The sequence below is a fragment of the Ornithorhynchus anatinus genome, chromosome 8 (genome assembly GCF_004115215.2).
Source record: "Ornithorhynchus anatinus isolate Pmale09 chromosome 8, mOrnAna1.pri.v4, whole genome shotgun sequence".
Lineage (NCBI taxonomy): Eukaryota > Metazoa > Chordata > Mammalia > Monotremata > Ornithorhynchidae > Ornithorhynchus > Ornithorhynchus anatinus.
The window spans coordinates 50,423,351-50,438,973 of record NC_041735.1 but is presented as its reverse complement, the minus strand read 5'-3'; the positions used below and the strand labels follow the sequence as shown (position 1 = coordinate 50,438,973).

Sequence of the window (15,623 nt, the reverse complement as noted above, 5' to 3'; positions counted from 1 at the left end):
AAGAAGGGCTTTGCATGGTTTGGGCAGCCCACAGTTAATTTTGTAAAGGATTTTTCCAAAGTGTCTCCTTTACTGCTTGGGCCTAGATGATTCACAGTGACATTAATTCATACAAATAATGACAAATTTTCCAGGTATATTCTACTCTGGGGAAAGGATTTAATTGCCATTTGATAACACTTACCTGTGTAAGTCAAATAGATGACGCTAAGGAACACAAACCCGGCAGCTAGGGATACCCCCAAAAAGAAGAGGGTCTGGAACTCCTGCTTTGTTAGTCGGTCCCTCAGATACTGCAGGAAGGCATAAGCCTGCAGCAGTGCGAAGACACCTAATTACGAAAAAGAGAAAATATGCTCTCTTGTAGTGATGCAATTAGAAAGACTGATCACATTTTTCTGAGAAAATTCGGAGGCTCATTTGGAAATGACTTCTCACAGAGATCCTAAGCCTAAAAGCTTGCCTCAAGATGCTCTTCACTAAAAAATGATTCACCCAAAACTCCCTTTGAAGTCGAACAACCCTTCCTTGGTCGGGTGCAATGGGACTTGCTGAGACCAGCCGCAGTAGGGGACAAATACTGACAGAAGTCCTTGGTTCTTTATTCCTTTTCCTAACTCCTCCATCTTCCATGTCCCCCAAATTACTCTAAAGCTTACAGGAAGGCCATTTGGGAGATATCAGGGAGCTGCTGGGCAACACAAATCGTCATTTGAATATCTGAATTCTCTCCCACATATTTAATTGTTCATTCTCCCTCTTAGTCTGCTTCTGGAGACGCAGTTAAAAAAGCGACATCCGGAGGCAAAAATCAATGGATTTGTTTTGCCTCAGGAGAGGGGGGGTTCGATGTAGCTTTTAACACTAGAAGAAAGAATGATTATTTAAATTTCACAGTTTTCCTCAAGTATCTACTCCAGATGGTAAAGTAGTAAAAATGAGGTCAGGCAGAAAGATGATTAAAAAATTTCTAAAACTCATTGAGAAAGCAATAGCTAATAATATACATAATAAGAATTGATAACAAACATTAATACAAGAAAGTGTGGATTCTGTCAGGCTTATAGCCAACAAAATCACAAAGTAAATAGTGTAAAGACTCCATTCTTAAATGTTTAAATCCATCTTTCCAAACAGCAAGATTTTACAAAAGAAGATTCCATATAAATCTGCACTTTGCAAGGCTTACAAAATGATACTCAGGAATAGCCATATCATAAATGTACAATTCCACCATTTTGCATGAAAATTGTTTAACTGACCAAGGATAGGAAATGCCTCGATGGCATAAGACAACCTCCACCTTCTTGAACTTCGGGAGGCTACACGTTTAATATCAGCGAACCATTTGCTGAAATTGAAACTGTTACAATACTGATTCTCTATAAACTATTTCGCATTTAAAATTTTTAAAAACAATTATTATACAGAGTGGTTAAAACCAGTTTTGGTGACTTGAAATATGTATTAAATGGACATAACCAAACATTTTTTTCATACCTGCAGCTGCCATGTGCTCACTTGTTCTGATTGGCTGGAATCCCACAAAAGGTATTTGCATGGATAATATTAAGCCCACAATGTAGAAAGTGCTATAGGCTAAAAAAACAAAATGGAAGACCAGTCTAAGTAGTTTGTGGCCATTATTATTCATTTACTGTATACTGCTTTACCCCAGTAAACATGCAAAATAACCAGATTTTATTGAAAGACTTTTCAAAACTCCAGTACCTTGATACCTTGTGAGCAAGAACTCAGCTCTCCTGATAGCCAGTTTATTTCTACGAGTTTGACCACTAGCGCAGCCACAAACTCCCTCGGCTAGCAAGCTTGTATGCACAAGTGTCTCTCTGGGAGACCCTCACAGACCATCGCTCAGAAGCAATGACCTACAATTCGTCACCAAACTGCACCCGATGTGGGTTCCTGTGCTTTTCCTTTGCTCCTCTGATTTTAAGATTCATTCCAGATGCATTTTCTTACAGAATTGTGGGGTTTTTTCCCCTAAAGGGACATTCCCTGGAAGATCATGCTTCCACAAGAAAAGGTCTTTCTCAATTAATTTTAAATTTCACTAATTAAGACTAATCTACTTTTAGGTCATCTTACATTATCATTTCCTTGTTAAAGTCATTTTTAATAGTTTTCAATGGTAATCAGTAGGCTGAGGGTGGTCTTCAATGTTGATTCTTGGAGAGGACCATCACCATTTTGGATACATATAAAAGACACAACCAAGAGGCTTAGTTTTTCACTCCCATATGGAACTACATATTCATTTTAAAGCTAATACACTAAGATCCTCCTGCCTTATCCCCCTGCGCCCCCACAAAATGTGTTTGCCACACCCTGGCCAATTTTTTTTTCCAGATTCCATTCAAGGTAAAGACCTACAAGCCAGACATTTGAATAGCAATAATGCGATCAGCTTTACCCTAGCTAAGTACAATTTTCTTTGCACATTCATGCCATTTTTCTGAACTCAGCAACTCTCAATTTACTACTTCATGCATATTTAACAAGCTATATTCTTCATCACTATCCTCACCGCTCACTGAAAGTTAAATAAATAAAACTGGGCCTATAATTATATTCACTTCAGAACTACACTACTCACCCACCTCAAATAATTATCACTGTTCAGACGGTGTTCTTTTCCACATGACATTGTACTTTCCACACAATATACTTGACGGTAAACCGATTAGAATTAGCAATTTAATTTTAATTAAAAATCAAGTTACTTATAAAATACTATCATTTGTGTGTTACATTCCCTTTGGGAAGATGAGTTCGATTTATTTCAGCTGTGGAAGAAAGTGAGCTGAGGAAGCTCACAGAATGACAGGGAAATCCTAACCAGGGGAGAGGTTAGCCTGTAGAAGGAACACTTTCGGCCACTCTGGCAGTTCAGAGGTCACAGAAAGATTGAGCCAAGGCTATTTTAGAAATCACCAATGATTTATGATCTGTTGGGCTATCCCACTTTCGGTGGATACTCATTTTTCCTTCCATTTCAAAATGGAAAAACAAAATACTGAATTCCTTTGTACTGAAATAAGATCCAAAATGACCCAACTTGTATAAGCATAATCCTACAATCTCTACATCCACTTTTAAAAAGCTATACTAAAAAGATTTTCAATTGTCCATACCTCATTTTAATTATTTTGATTAAAGACTACAGAAGTATGTACAGAATAATTCTGTAACACAATACTCTGTTTCTACCTTCCAACTGTACTATGCTTAACACATTATTTAAATCTCCTTCCTTTAATTGAATATTTTTAAACCACGGTGTGAGACAGAGTAATTTAGAGTGCTTGAAACTGGAATTTAAAGACTCAAAGAGCACAATATCTAGTAACACTGAATTCCCTTAATAGTTCCACTATTTCTCAAACCCACCCCCTATAATTCAAGGAGTTTGGAATAAATGCCAACTCAAATTTCTACATAATTTAAATATATTTTCCAAGATTATTTCACTACTTTCTTACATGACTGTTCTGTTCTCTTCTCCCTAGACTGTGAGCCTCCTATGTGGGACAGGGACTGTATCTGATCTGATTATGTTGTATCTGTAGGTGACTGAAACCTCCTTGGGGGGAAGCATAGTGTCTATCAACTCTACTGCACTGTACTTTCCCAAGCAGTTAGTACAGTGTTCTGCACACAGTAACTACTCAAATACCAATGACTGACCAAACTCAGCACTTAGTAAAGCGCTTAGCACAAATATCACACTTATGATTGTTTAACATATTAGAATCTTCATTTTAAACACTGTCTAAATTTCACACGTCAAGAGTTACTTTAAATGTAAACCTCCCTGTTATAACCCTATCTCCTTGTATTTATGTACTAACTCCCAAGATGAAAAATCTTAAGATTCTTATTGCTAATTTTTTTTTGCAAAAAGTTCATTTTTTTAGGCTTCTCCTTCGTAGAAATAAAATCCAAAACCCCTCCACACAATGGGAACATCAATTTACCCCAAGTTAGTACCTGAGTTTCAGGCACTTTGAAAAAGAATGCCGGTACTACGCAATGGCCTCAACCTTTTTTCAGTTCTGGACTTTCTTCTCCTAAATCCCAAGTATATAGCATTAAGTGAAAATCCTAGCACTTTTAAATTGCTTTCTCCACACTTCTCCTGGGTAGACAACAAAAGACATGTGTTCTTTTTTATCCTCTTAGATTCCAGAGCCCAACAATTGCTAATCAAGTACAGTTGTCTTCACTATTTCCTTAGTGGCTCCCTTTTAATAACTGCCTTTTAACGCTGGCTAGGTTTACTACCTTTTTCTGTGGCCCTTCTCCTTCTTATCATTTTTCAAATCTAAAGGAGGGTCAGGTGATTATCACAAAAAAGCTCTCAACTTCAAGGGAATTCATCACAAGGATTGTCAATCATTCATCGCACCAGAAAAACGTTGCAACACTGCCACCCTGTGGAGCTAAAGCAATTAACATTCATTCATTCATTCACTCACTCATTCATTCATTGCCTTCAAAATTTGGTACTGTGTTTCACACTAAGAAAGGGCCTGGGAAAGTAGTTCTAAGCCTGCTCTCATTCTGTTGTTTCAAATCTGAGCTGAATTAGACTATGAGCCCGTCAATGGGCAGGGATTGTCTCTATCTGTTGCTGAATTGTACATACCAAGCGCTTAGTACAGTGCTCTGCATATAGTAAGCGCTCAATAAATACTACTGAATAAAAGAAGCTGCTCAACAGTACCTGATTAACTCCACTTTTCTTGCTCTCCCACTCTAGACCGTGAGCTCGTCATGGGCAAAGAATTTGTCTGCTAATTCTATTGTATCGTACTCCTTCAAGTGCTGCATACAGTGCTCTGCACACAGAAAGTGCTCAATAAATATGACTGATTGACAGTAAGTGTACAATACGATTGTTTTCTTTACAATATAAAAATATTTCTACTGAAATGTCACTTATTCCCAGGAATTGCTTTATGTTTAATATTTAGAGCATCAATAATAAATTCACACTGCATTGCAAAAACATTAAATTCTGCCTGCTGTGCAGTGTGACTTTAGGCAAATGTCTTATTAGTCGCCTTTGAAAATAGCTACCCAAAACTCCAGAAATGATTATTCGAGACCAGCTGCTCTCCTCACCTTCTGGGTCCGTCCTTATCACCACCAGAGAAACAGACCAGAAACGGCTGCTAGAACCACCTCATACCAGCTGACCTTCTCCCTGACCCATCAGCTTAATTTAGAAGCAGCTCTTTGGGGAAGAAGATGTAAACAGACTCATATATCGACTCCACTTAGAGTCCAAGTTGAGTGAGACCTTCTCTGTTGATTAATTTTAGACCTGTTCCCCCTTTTTAGACTGTGAGCTCCATGTGGCACAGGGACTGTGTCCCACCTGATTATCTACCCCACTGCTTGGAACAATGTTTGACACAGTATGCGCTTAACAAATAATAATGATAATCTTCCAACAAAATCCATTTTAAAATTATGCTCAAATTTTACTTCTACTGCTTCAAATGATGATGATGGGGGTGGTGGTGGAGGTGGTATTTATTATGTAATACCTATTTGTCATGCCCTGCTTTAAGTGCTGGGGCAGAAACAGTCCCTGTCCCACATGAGATTTACAATCTAAGTAGGGAGGAGATCAGGAGAAAAGAGTAATTCTACCTTTATCCTTTTAATAACCTGTAAGAGATTTACCTATAAATTCAAATGCCTGCACCAACTTCCTGAGATAAATTCCATATGCTTACAGGGGGTGTTTGAAAGTGAACTGGAAGTGGTGGGTGGGGACAATCACCCCATCATTCCTGATGTATACTATACTGTAGACTATTTTGTCACCTTCAAAGGTTCTTATGGCAAGCATTTTTCGCTACTTACTAATGTTCATCATTGTGTTCTGTTAACATTTAAGTTTATTTGGCCATTGTGTTAAATATTCCTAACAAAACCGGCTGAAGAATATTTCGAATAGTTCATTACTTCAGTGAGATACAGCAGGCGAGCGCGTACACACATGGATATACAGATACATTCACAACATTGGAGAGGCTTGTCTAGTCAGCCATGTAAATAAGTATTAATTCACAGGCTCCAGCCTTGGAAGTTAAAATCATTAAAAAAAATTTGGCTTCAAGTAAATTTTTTAAAAATACTAATGTCCCAATGAATCATTACTTTGATGCTAATGAAAGAAGGGCTATGAGAAAAATCATGAATTCATATATTTTTATTTTTTAAACACCTGCAAGCCTGAGTAACTATCCATTCTGAGAGTTATTGAGAATCAACTTTAACACATACTATAAAAAGAATAATTTTTTTTTGCATAGCCTACTAGCAAAACCATAGCACTGGAAGTCAGGAGACCAGCATTCAAGTCTTGGCTCTGGCCACTGGCCTGCTAGGTGACCTTGGACAAGTCACAACTTCTCTGTGCCTCCAATTCCTCATTTGTAAAATCAGTGGCAACTATTGAAAGCACTGTACTAAAAGCTTGGGAAAGTACAGAGTTGGGAGACATATTCCTTGCCCACATCAAGTTTACAGTCTATGGGGATAAAATATCTGGTCTCCCTTCCTAAGACTGTGAGCTCTGTGTGGGGCAGGGACTACATCTGATTATCTTAAAGCTTCGTTGGTGCCAAACACAGAGCATGGCATATAACTATCACTTTATAAATATCATCAATTCTCTTTTCTGAAGTTGTTCATAATAAACAAGGTGGAAACTACTGCAAATACAATTAACCTTTTGTAAAGTCATCCCAGCAACAAAAGCAACTTGTTCATTTACATATACAGTAAGCAAATTTCTCAACCTTTTTTCATAATACGCAACCTAAAATTTAACCCCAAAGACGGAAGGAGTGTGATGGCTAAAAATATCACTCTTGGGAACCAACTGGGCATATCAGCACCACAAAGTAAAAAATATACTCATGGAGAAGAGTGAAATAGATATTTAGAATATTTCCAAATCAGACACATCAGCCTCCCACAAAGTGACCTTTAAATTGTGGGTGCATCTCTTATGCACCTTGATATTCACTCTAGCCCCACAATTTGAAGATTCTTATGCTCTACTATTTTCCCTACATCTGATTTAATATCTGTCTCTCCCTGTAGACTCCAAGCTCCTACTGGACAGGGATCAAGTCTCCCAAGTTGTTGGGTTTTTTTACTTTCCCAAGTGCTGAGTATAATGCTCTGTACACAGTACGTGTTAACAAAACACCATTTATTGATCAAGTGTGTCAGTGACTCAAAATATAACTCTGTACTCTTCAATGATTTACCTAAAAATCTCAAGGTAAAATAATTAAACCCTGGAAGAAAATGGGAAGAATTGGACAAATAAGATTAATTACAAATCAGATTAAATATCTATTGAGAAAATGTGGGGATATACCCCCCTTTCATTTAGCTTTCATCTAAAAATCATTTTCATTCTGATACATTTTCTATGCCAACCATTGGAATCTTTTACCTTCCAAATTCTAAAATAAACAATACCAAACTTGCTGCAGAATTCAGCTGGCGAGCACTTGGCAGAAAATGATCTTCTAAAATAAACCCAGGAAAGAAGCAATTTCAAACTCGAGTATGTGATATGGCGTCAGACATGTGAAAGTCAAGTCAATTATATTTAATAACATATGAAAAGACGGACAAATTTTCTGCCTGTCCATTATTTTGTTTGTGCAGAAACCTAGCACACCTGGTGCTCCGATGCATTCTAAATGGCAACGACCAGAGTCCTGAATACCTGCCAGCGGCGCCCCTGCACTATTGGGAGCTGCTGAAAATAGAGTTTGACGGTGTAGATCCTAGAACTGCCATTTCCAGTAAGCGCCCCCCTTTAGGATGCTTCATCTTTTGAGAGGATCAAAACATCAGCGTTTCATTATTTGCCTCCGATACAGATGTCGGAATTATCGCTTTAGGGCCACATCCAGTCGCCCTTCATTCCTCTCCCTCCGTCTCACTGCACTTAACGTTTATCTCTGCAATTTATTTAATATTAAATGTCTGTCTCCCCTTCTGGATTGAAAGCTTGTTGTGGGCATGTTTACCAACTCTTTTAGACTGAACTCCCCTAGGTGCTTAATACAGCACCCTGCACACAGAAAGTACTCAAATAAAATTAATTCATCTTAGACTACATCAGCAGTAGCAAACACCCAAAGGCATCATACTTCAGAACTTTCTTTGGCTTTCAAATTACGTCAAATTAAATGTCTGTACTACATACATACACACGAATAATGGTATATAAACAATTACACAAATGAACACTGTCCAAACATGACATCCTGAAATTCCCTTCAATTTCCAGACTTTAAAAATAAATGAAATAGCTCTTGGCTATAAAGCTGAAATCTAAATATGTTTCGGTCACTACAAATGGCTTTATACAAGGACATAGGAAATAGTCTTGGAACTTTTGTCCTCCAATAATATATAACTTTCCAGAGGCCTGGTTTCTGAAAACAAATAGTAAGAAAAACACAATATAATCAATGCTACTTATTGAAAACTTGTCTTGCAGAACACTGTACTAAGTGCTTGAGAGAGTATGATAGATCAGAATTAGCAGTCACGTTCCCTGCCCATGATGAGCATACATCAGGAACAAAGCCTTTACCCACAGGAAACCCACAGGAACCAAGGTTTCAACTATTACTATAAATTAGTCTAAATATTTAATCATTCCACAGTGCTATAATTCTGCAGAACTTAACTATTCAGCTTTTCCAAAAGATTGATTTTTAAGTCCATGGTTGCCTTTCATTGGGTGCTCATTGCAAATACATGTGACAGGAAAATTATGCTTTGAGGATAATCACTTGTTATAAAAAAATCATTTTTTGGATGGATCTTAAAACACATAAAAAGAGATCATATAACTGTATTAGTAACAGGGAATTAAACATACTCTTCTGGGGGTAAAGATGGGGGGAAAACTTAGCATACTGAAATTCATATTTTGCTTTATCACATGTTTATTCTCCAAGAGAGGTCAGCTACTACCTTCTGACCCTGAGTGGAACTCCATCTCATTCCTTGTCTTTGTATTCATTCAATCGTATTTATTGAGAGCTTACTGTGTGTAAAGCACTGTACTATGTGCTCCTGGGGCAGTGCAATATAACAATAAACAGACATATGCCCTGTCCACAAAGATCTTATTCAGCCTCTCAATTGGCTGGGAGTTAGTAAAGCACTAAATTTTCTACAGGGAGATGGTCTTGCCCTTCTGGGGTCTCAATCACTTAGTTTCACTTCACCACCTTTCACTGCTAAAGAGAATTCAAAGTTGCTTCTTCATGGATGTGATAATTTAACCCCATTTTACTCCTAGGTGCCAGGGGATGATGTGGGGTACTCCTTTGGGCTAAGATGACCCCAGTTTCCCTCTAGGCAAAGAACCCAGTCATCTTTCTCCATCACCTCAGGAATGGAAAGCTGCCCAAATATCCTGGTGGGAGTAGAGGAAGGTGATAGAAGAGCAGAGGGCATATGGTGTGAACACCCATAGCCATCTTTAACCCAGGGCAGTGGCACCCTTCTCAATTTAATTTTGGGTGCATTCCTCCTTCCCCACCCCTACCCTCTGCCTGGGTATTATGTGGTTTGCTAAGGCTCTGCTGCTTCCATTTTCCTCTTTCTTTCCTGTAAAACAAAGCAAATCTCTCTGGCTCCCTTGCCTGGCCTGACTGCTTCCTTTCCCACCCAGGCCAGAACTGGTCTGGCACTTGTCATTTGGAGCTTCACACGCACTGAAATTAGAGGTTTGTCTTCCTGCAATTTGTTCAGGTTCAGGACTCGGTTACCTATGATTTTGTGTTGATGCAAGGCCATGGTATAATTTACATTTTCCCCTTTTCTGCTGCAGTAGCCTTTAAAATTTAGATACATCTGTCACTACATACAGATTGGGAGAAATTCATTATAAGTCACTATATTCTTCTTGGTTTTTGTTTTCTTTACTTCAATGAGGCTTTGAAGACGATCAAGAGGATGGTATAACATTTCAAATACAATCTAAACTCATCCTCCAGTCTATGTTAAGTTTTCAGGCACCTTGAAGTGCATTTTTTTAAGACATACATATACCAACATTAAAGTAATTCAAAATCCTCTAAATTGTTCTAGACACAGAAAGATATGTTTGTTCAAAGCTGCCAAATATATTAATATGAACTCAATGTTTATTGCTTTACACTTCATTTTACTCAACAGAAGGATTAGCTTTTCTTCTTTTTATAGGTACGTATTTCCCAAGATATAAGATCACAAAAGCTTTTTTATGGACTGAAGGATGTGTGGTGCATGCAAAACTGCTTTGGCTTTTTATAATGATGGTCCAACAAAAATTGCCACAAAACACTGTTTTAAGATTTGTCGTAAAAATTATTATTAGCATTATTATATGAAAATGAGGAAAGTGGAGGTTGTAACACAAAGATAACAGTGATTTAACAATGGTGAATGAAGCATATTCTAAGAGATCAAATTTCCTACATTCCAGAACAATGACTTAAATTTTGGTAGTGCATCTCCCCTATAAACCACGAAGATAAAAGCTTATTCTAAAAAAAAAAAGGTGGAAGAATAAATTGCAAACTCAAGATGTGATTCATACAAGTTTCCTGGACCCACCATTATTGATGACACAAATGAAATTATATATTAACCAGTTTACTTTCTCCCCCCCCAAAATTATTCTCCTTACTTTTTATAATGCATATAACGGGAGGCAGAGTAGGGGATTAAATACTAAACCTAACAGTCAGGACTTCTCTGACAATCAGTGTGCTTAGGTTTTGAAACATTAACACGGAGCTATTCTCTCTCTCCCCTCCTACCACCCCGCTAACAAGAATTGGCTTGAAAGAGGAGGTGCATGAAAGAATTCTCTAGATCTCTGGGAAGAAAAGGGAACTACGAATCCAATATATTTGATTATATGTGAGTGGCTCACAAAAGTGGGAGTTAAAGCCATGGGGGAAGATGTCACAGTAATTTGTGTAAAATGAGAAGAGAAGGAAAGCCCCCACAGAACTCTATGGGACCTTGACACAAAGGGATGAGAGGCAGAAAAAAAGCCGGCTAAAGAGCTGGAGATAGAACAGCTGGAGCAGGAGAAGAGCAGGCAAAGTTGGATGACAGGACTGAATCATTACATTTGACATGGAGGAGGTCATTGGAGGCCTTGTAGAGAACTGAGTCTATTTTCTTGGGAGAGTCTCTAGGTAGCTATGAGTAAAACACTAAGGCAGGGATTGATCAAAACACAAAAGAGAAGGATTCATGTACACGTCTCTTGGCTGCTCCCATCCCTTCATTCATTCAATCATATTTATTGAGCACTTACTGTGTGCACAGCATTGTACTAAGCACTTGGGAGAGCACAATTCAACAATAAACAGGCACATTCCCTGCCCACAATGATCTTACAGTCTATGGGGGTGGGGGGTGGAGGGAGATGGACATGAATATAAATAAATTACAGATATGTACAAAAGGGCGGTAGTGCTAGAAGGGGGCGATAAACAAAAGAGAGCAAGTCAGGGCAACACAGAAGGGAGTGAGAGAAGAAAAGAGGGTCTCCTAGTCAAGGGAGGCCTCCTGGAGGAGATGTGCCCTCAATAAGGCTTTGAAGTGGTGAAGGGGAGGAGAATAGTAATTGCCTGTTAGATTTGAGGAGGGAGGGTGTTCCAGGTCAGAGGCAGGACTTGGGTGAGGGGACAGCGGTAAAATAGATGAGATGGAGGTACAGTGAGGCTTGAAGTGTGCAGTCTGATTTGTAGTACGAGACTAGAGAGGTGAGGGAGGAGGGGGCAAGGTAATTGACGCTTTCAAGCCAATGGTGAGTTTTTGTTTGATATGGAGGTGGATGGGCAACTACTGGAGTTTCTTAATAAGTGGGAAAACTGTCCTGAGTGTTTCTGCAGAAAAATGATCCGGGCAGCAGAGTGAAGTATGGATTGGAGTGGGGAGAAACAGGAGGCTGGGAGGTTAGTAGAAGCTGATGCAGTCAACCAGGCAGGAAAGGATCAATGACTGTATTTATGCCAATTATGCAGTGTCCAAAAGGCAGGTCAAATTCAGGGACAGGAAGATTTAGCTGTGCTTCCCTGATGGTCCCTCTGGCACAGAGATGAGGAGCAGCTCCATGTCGCGGTAGTGAGGTCTGGATAGGGGATCCAGGCCTTCTCCACTTCGCTATTTTCCTCCTGGACTTTTTGGTACCATTCATTCATTCCCAACTGAACTGGTGGTGGACAGCTGGGGAGACCTGCTTTCTCCATGTTTCCCTGATACTGTCCAAAGGGTGGGAGGTGTTATCAGAACTCTTCATAGTGGCTATAGGAAATATATTAGATCGTATTGCATGCTTAATGTGTGCAGAGCACTGTACTAAGTGCTTGGGAGAGTACAACACAGACACATCCCTTTCCCACAAAGAGCTTACAGTCTACAAGGGAGAAGATAGATAGCAATATAAACAAATAAATAAATAACAGGGGGAGTAGGGCTGAAATGTTCTCTTTCTTAGCAGCCTCATACTTCACCCATTCACAGAAATTCCTTGACATGTCAGATCCAACCAAGGAGAAGGCAAACTCACTAGCTTTTTATAAATACAGATTTTGCTTTAACAAGGCAGGGGCAAGTTCAGTGGTGACTTATAAAGATTCTAAAACTTTCCCACTTTTTTTTTAAACCATCATGTCTTTCTAATTAACTTCACATGACATTTTACTTTTTCAAAGTTTGATGGACTGAATAATCCAAATTTGCACACCCCTGCTCCGAAATGAAGTAAATTTACCATTTATATTGGTTGTAGATTACTATTTATCATGCCCTTAAGTTTCTCAATGGTGTTCTCTTGTCCTGAAAAATGGTCCAAGGATGCACTATCATTCCTCAGTGTCAATTTTGTGTATTTATCATGTTAGGAAAGAGATTCATTCAGGGACTCCTGTCTGCACAACAGAAGTATACTGACCAAGAAATATTGAAGGTGTGTCAACTTTGCTGAAAATATAGCTTTCAAAGCACAAAAAAGTGTTTTATGTTTAACAGTAGCAGAATGTAATGTAATGGGGGAAAGATGCATAATTTGGAGCTGGTCACATTTACTGTTGAGATATCTAAAAACCAATGAGCATGAATTTTGGACAAATTGTTCTCTGATTTAAGATATAGTCTTCATCATTCAAACAGTGGCTGTCTGATCAAAATATTAGTAATACAAAAAACTGAAAGAACCAGATAACAAAACACTACATGTTGAAATGGGATGGTCTGAACTTCCCTCTTAGCATAAGGGGCCCAGAGAAGAGAGATTATCTTCATTTTCCCAGACACAAATGTGCAGTAAATATGCTAGTTTAATAAAAAGTATCTGTACAATTTTTCACATGGAAGGTTTCAAGTCAGATCACTCACCTATGTAGACCCTCCTGCTGTACCTCTGCATCAGTAACAGCACAAACACATGCAGTGGAATGAGATTGATGATGAACACATAACCACCCCATGCAGAAACCTAAGAGGGAAAAAAAAAACACAAGATAAAAACTGAATTTTTTAAAATATTGGTAAGCTGGGTAGAAAACTCTTAGCTCTGATGTAATGATCAAGGTATTACCAAATCAGTATGAAATTCTGGACATTTTAGTATCCACAGGGAAGCTGATGAAATTAAATACAATTAATTTTAATTTTAGGCTTCTGTTGCTGAATACTAATGCCCCCAGATGAGTAACTATTCAGTTAACTATTGATTGTCCACCTGGGGTGTATCAAGGCTGCAGATTAGTTAGCTCCTTCCTACTGCAAGTGTTGGGAAGAGGAAGAGAAAATGCCAAGAGATCATTGGCATTGAGCCTCGTGGAACTGAATGAGGCTGATGCAGTAAGTGGGTGTGAGAAGTTCAGCCCCGCTTCCCTACAAAACTGTTGCAGTGAAGGTTGAGTTGGGGGGGTGGGGTTTCATATTAGGTTAATGGGCTTTTCCTGGTGCCTCTGCGCAACCCACATTTCCGCTGCAGTTTGAAAGTGTGCTTCATTATCATCCTGGTTTAATGGCAATGGCATTTGAGCCTTTGGCAGCTGAGCATTTCACACAAACTTGACGATTCCATTCTCCCTGGAAACCATAAGCTCCTCTCTAGACTTATGGGCAAGGAACGTGTCTACTGACTCTTATATGGTTCTCTCCTAAGTGCTTATTACAGTACCCTGCACACAGTAACCATTCAATAAACAGCACTGATTGACTGAATCATCCATCAAACCTTACCTTAAATAACTGTGCTGCAAAGAGTTTTTGCTCCAATGCTACGAAATTACTTTAAAGGCTAACTGTGCATGTTTGTCTTCCTTGCTACTTGATACATAGGACTCACAGGTGACATGCTTGACAAATTGGGTAAAACGGGTTTGCTAATCCCAGGTCTTGCAACCCTGGACAAATGGGATTCTACTCCAGCTCTGCAGACTTCCACTTGGTCTGAACCTTGAGGCCGACCTTGTGCCATATTCTGTATCACCGGCACTCAAAAAGACCCAACGACCTCCACGATAAGGCTTTCTTTTTTCCTGTCTATTCAGGCAAAATAATGATGATTGCAGCATTTTTTAAATGCTTACGAAGTGTCTAGCACCGTACTATGCACTGGGATAGATAAAAGATTACTACTGGCCACATGGGACTCACAGTTTAAAGTAGGAGGGACAACGGATCCTGAATCCCCACTTTGCGGATGACGGAACTGAGGCACAGCTTGGATTAGACCCTAAATCCTGACTCCCTGACTCCAAGACATATGCTGCATCTTTAAATATACCGCATTCAGAAGAGAAGTCATAGCAATTCATTTCAGCTCTGAAAAGCCAACGAAAATCTTGGTGGGGATTCAGGCTGGTATACAACCTTATTCTTCCGGGTATTCCAAAGCGTTTTGCTGTCCCCCCTTTATGTTCACTGGGACCCTTCTCCATCATGCACCGGGGGAAGGAAAAGGATATAAGGAAACTGACACTGAGAGGGATTCTCCGCGTGAAGCAGAGCCACGACTTCGTTTAAGCAAACAATAAGTGGTGGGGGCAAAGAAGGGAGAGGGGGATTGGAGGAGACTGCTTTACCTTTCGTGGTTTTAGAGGGTGACTGTAGCTCCACCAGAGCTCTGTGTGGATAACAGAACTCAATATTTTAGTTTAAAGCAAACTGAAAGTATTCTGACTTTCACATAGCAGGATGAAGTCCAACTCCACCTACTGGCAGATATGGGCAAGCAGAAGAAAGAGCTATTCACTAGAAGTGTCTTCTTGCAGATCTCTTCTAGCCAACAGGAAAACAAGGATCTTTTGGGGTTTTTTTTGGGGGGGGGGGCTATGGTACTATGGTAATATTAAGCACTTACTATGCGTCAGACTCTACTAAGATCTGGGGTGATATAAGTTAATCAGGTTGGACCCAGTCCATGTCCCACATGGGGCTCAGTCTTAATCTCCATTTTGCAGGCGACGTAACTGAGGCACAAAGAAGTGACTTGCCCAAGGTCACATGGCAGACAAGTGGCAGAA

At 39.3% G+C, this 15,623-nt stretch overlaps 1 protein-coding gene across 1 annotated transcript in view; it reads right to left on the bottom strand.

Moving 5' to 3' along the window:
* The window catches only part of STT3B (STT3 oligosaccharyltransferase complex catalytic subunit B), a 102,211-nt gene that overhangs the window by 18,814 nt on the left and 67,774 nt on the right, over nucleotides 1–15,623 (bottom strand). The window contains exons 5-7 of the mRNA XM_001508622.5: nucleotides 13,483–13,582; nucleotides 1,501–1,599; nucleotides 185–331 (exon numbers count right to left, since the gene is read on the bottom strand). Coding sequence (XP_001508672.2) covers nucleotides 185–331; nucleotides 1,501–1,599; nucleotides 13,483–13,582 — 346 coding nt within the window. The remainder of the gene's footprint in view (nucleotides 1–184; nucleotides 332–1,500; nucleotides 1,600–13,482; nucleotides 13,583–15,623) is intronic.